The sequence below is a fragment of the Carassius auratus genome, chromosome 32 (assembly GCF_003368295.1).
Source record: "Carassius auratus strain Wakin chromosome 32, ASM336829v1, whole genome shotgun sequence".
NCBI lineage: Eukaryota > Metazoa > Chordata > Actinopteri > Cypriniformes > Cyprinidae > Carassius > Carassius auratus.
The window spans coordinates 6,331,604-6,335,890 of record NC_039274.1 but is presented as its reverse complement, the minus strand read 5'-3'; the positions used below and the strand labels follow the sequence as shown (position 1 = coordinate 6,335,890).

Below are 4,287 nucleotides of genomic sequence, written 5' to 3'. Positions count from 1 at the left end.
GCTACTACTTGGAATTCATATCAGAACACTCAGAACACTTTACGGTTGGTTGAAGCAGACCGGAAACTGAGGTGTGTAAGAGCACTTGATATGGGCAGATGGCAGTTGTGACCTAATGGTTAGGGAGTCAGACTTGTAACCTGGAGGTTGTGGGTTCGATTCTGTTGGTGGGGGGAGTGAATGAACCCACAACTCAATACCCTCTTCCACCCTCAATACCCACTCTCAGCTTGACGCCACACTCTGCATTCACGACAAAATGGCATTGGCAGTGGGTAAACAAGTGAAGAAAGTAAACAAATAAAACGTGCAAAACACTGAACCCCATTGCTCCTGGGGGCCGCTGCAAAACCTACCTACTACTAATGTAGTGTGAGTTCACAATGTGTTCACAATGCGTTCACTACTCACTGTTGTGTGTGTGCACTTGGATGGGTTAAATGCAGAGCACAAATTCCTAGTATGTGTAACTGTACTTGGCTACACATTATGTCACTCCCAATATGAAATTACAATGATTATTCCAGACTTTTGATGTTTTGCTGTCAAAGAATGTAGTAAGTAATATACTAGGTTTGTTAATACTTTGGTAATCTCAAATTTACCAATATCAAATAATGCATAATAACAGATAATTTCTATAATTAATATATAGAAATAAATAATTTCATAATTTCATGCATAGAAATATAGTTCCATACATTGTCAAGAGTCATATAGAAAAAGGGTCTACCTCCTCTTGTGGATAACCACACATCCATTCACCTAATGTATTCCCACCCTGAAATAATAATTTAATACATTACAAAAGAAATAAAAATAATGCATTGAAAACTGAATTACTCTGCTTTTGTGGTAATTTGCAAGTGGATTTATGAAAGCAGGATTACGGCACAGTAAAAAAGGAAGTTAAGGCTCTCAGAAGACTATATAAGACCCAGCTCTGTTTGGTCCATGACGGTTTCTAAGAAAGCTCTCATCATGTATCTGTTGGTGGTGGTCATCTCTCTTCTGCTGAGCTCTGTTCCTGCGAAGAGCCGTCCTGTTGAGGTGAGAACTAAATCTCTGAAATGGAAAATTATATCATCAGCAGCTTTCCATTGGGAGCATTTATTGTTTCTAATATACATGTGTTTAAAATCCATAAACAGGATTTCATCGAAAATATTTCTAGGAAGACTGGTAAGATGAACAAAAAGAAAAAGATACTAACTTGCAATTTTGTAGTGTATTATTATTAATTTACTGTTTCATGTCTCAGGTAACATCACTGAGAAAGATGATATGCCACTGCCAAATATAATTGAGACCGACCAAGGTGAGAGGTTGAAAGCTATATTATTTAATACTATAGACACATCTTTTGTGTAGCAGTTCACAGAATATTCCTCGGCTTCTGTCATCCTTAAAAAAAATATTATTATCAGAATCAACAGACTGAATTATTTTGTGCATTATACTATACCCCACAGGACAAGGAATATATGGGCCCTCGATCACGTTTGGAGACATCGCCGTACCAACAGGGTTGCAGAATGCAGATCCGTGCACAGCTCGTGGATGCAAATGGAGGAGAAGCAAAGATAAACTAGTCTATGTGCCCTACGTGATCTCCAACCAGTACTGTAAGTGACAACGATCACTGATTTTAATTTGTATCTCATTTGTGTCACATGTTCTGTTTAAGAGTTTACTCTTGCTACAGCTCCAGAAGAAGTGCAAGTGATTAAACAAGGCTTAGACTCCTTTACGGGCATTTCCTGCATTCGATTCGTACCACATGATGGGCAGAGGGACTTTCTCCACATACAATCTGATTCTGGGTAAATCTCTGGATTTAGGGCTTCTTTTTGTCCCATTTCTGTATATATAGTAAATGTGCTTTCCCCAAACATAAATATACAAGCTGATTGCTGATGTGTTATGTGTGATCCACAGATGCTATTCATATTTGGGGCGCCAAGGTGGAGGACAGACTGTTTCTCTACAGCGTCGTGGATGTGTCTATGATTATATTGTTCAGCACGAGCTCCTTCATGCTCTCGGGTTCCATCATGAACAGAACCGCAGCGACCGTGACAAACACATCAGAATCCTTTTTCAGAACATCATACCTCGTAAGTTTCTTTAGAAAAAAACTAAGATAATAAAGAACAAAGATTTTAAAAAAAATACTAAAATAGATAATACATGTTACATTTAGTCAAAATAATTGCAGTCTAGATTCAATTACACTGTGTATTTACCTGGTTTACATTTATAGTCTTTAATACTTTTCTGTGCACTGTAACAGAACAGGAGCACAATTTCAAAAAAAGAAGAACCAATAATCTGGGAACCCCCTATGACTACAACTCTGTGATGCACTATTCAAGGTAAGTGTTCTTGTAGTTCAGTGCAAATTTTATTATTTATTTATTTATTTGGGATATGCTAAAAACTTCATCATCAGAGCTTACTGTTGCTTCTTTATTTGTGTGGTTTTAGGTATGCTTTCTCCAAGAACAACGAGCCAACTATGATTCCCATTCCTGATAGGAATGCTGTGATTGGGGAAGCTCGAAAAATGAGCCCCAATGACATCCGGCGGCTTAACAGACTCTACTGTCGTATGTCAAACCTTTACTATCATTTGAATTAAAACAGCTTGCTCTGCTGAAAACACCACCTTGTTTACATGCTGTTCACTAGCAAGACTTTCCTGGGGCAAGTTGCATAAACTTAAACTTAAAACAGAGTCTTAAGTACAAATTTGACCAACTAACTGTTAGCCAAGGAGTAAAAATCTTATTTTTTGGATTCAGCTAATCTATGCTTTTATGTAACTGAATATATATATATATATATATATATATATATATATATATATATATATATATATATATATATATATATATATATATATATATAACCTTTAATGCAAATGGACCCTGGTCTACCAGAATGGTCTTTATCTGAATCTTGCAGGCTAAATTAGTAAAACAGGCTGGTGGTCTTCACAGTGAAATTTATAATTATTGTAACTCTTGTCATAACAAAGTCATGTCTTTCTTTTCATGTTCACTGCTATTTGTCCCCCCCAGGTTGAAGTGCTGCCAGACTGGATGAAGGATGTGTTTAATGACAGTGTTCATCTTCTTTTTTATCATCTTTTTTTGCACCACAGTTTCAAATTATTTTACTTATCTATCTTTTAAAATTCAGAGATCTTTTCAAATCATTTTACAAAGTTCCAGTATCAAAAGTTTGTAACAAATCAAAATGAGTGAGTAGTGTGAACTCAAAATGCAAATAAAGAAAGAAATAAAAAAAAAATAACACTCCTATGATTGATTGCTTCTGTGACATAATTGTTCTTTATTAACAAACTTATGTTTATAACAGATATCTCTTATTTTGGCTTTTTGTAATTCTTTTGCAGTAGTGGTGAATGCAATCAAAATTTGTGTGTCCTTGTCTTGATATTAATATCAGTAGTTCATGCATAAGTAAGAACCAAGCACTACATCCATACTGTATGTTCTCAATACAAAGAGCAATTCCACATTTTCCAAATAATAGCAGCACCATCTTTATATGACATAGAAAAACCTACATAAATTAAACTTTCAACAATATAGATGATTATCTAATTATTATTCGCTGAATTCAAACAGTGTTTTATATAATCTATAATCTCATTCATTCACTGGTCACTCTAATTTACATTATTTCTGAGAAACAGAGATTATAATATTAATAAATAAAAACACTCAATGAACCACACGTTTTCTCAATCAAAATGTTTGGCTTTTACAGGGATAATAGACTCAAATATTGTAAATATTGTATATTTTGTGTAGTTCTTAAAAGGCTTTAAATAAAGAGGCATTTCCATATTTGGAATTAGACAGTGCACAAAACCAGATGTACTTCTTTACATTACATTACATTACAAATATTTGATGGGGTGTTAGCATTGCTTAGCTCACACGTATGAAAGAAATGGGATTTTGAGGAAGACACATGTAGGTACAGGCAATTATGCAATGTTGAGATATTAAATGCCCTATGAAGGCAAAAGATTCAATGAAGGGTGGAACTGAGAAAACATACTTTAAAGATTTTTATTTGTCCAGCCAAATTAAATATATAAAATACTGGAAATCAAGCATAAAATTGAAATTTACACATAAAACAATATTGAGCTCAAACTTGATTTTCAACCCTATTTTGAAGTTACTGTATTTTGCCTTTGCATGGTCTGCAAAAAGTGAGAAGTCACACCAAGGCAAAAGGCAGAAACTT

General features: G+C 34.7%; 1 protein-coding gene across 1 annotated transcript; it reads left to right on the top strand.

Moving 5' to 3' along the window:
* The first annotated feature begins 950 nt into the window (after nt 1-950).
* On the top strand, nt 951-3,308 carry LOC113051443 (high choriolytic enzyme 1-like). The gene is made up of 9 exons (XM_026215197.1): nt 951-1,050; nt 1,152-1,182; nt 1,262-1,318; nt 1,473-1,625; nt 1,706-1,823; nt 1,939-2,117; nt 2,294-2,375; nt 2,488-2,609; nt 3,084-3,308. The coding sequence occupies exons 1-9, from the start codon at nt 955-957 to the stop codon at nt 3,086-3,088; spliced, it is 843 nt and encodes a 280-aa protein (XP_026070982.1). The 5' UTR covers nt 951-954; the 3' UTR covers nt 3,089-3,308.
* The last annotated feature ends 979 nt before the right edge of the window (nt 3,309-4,287 follow it).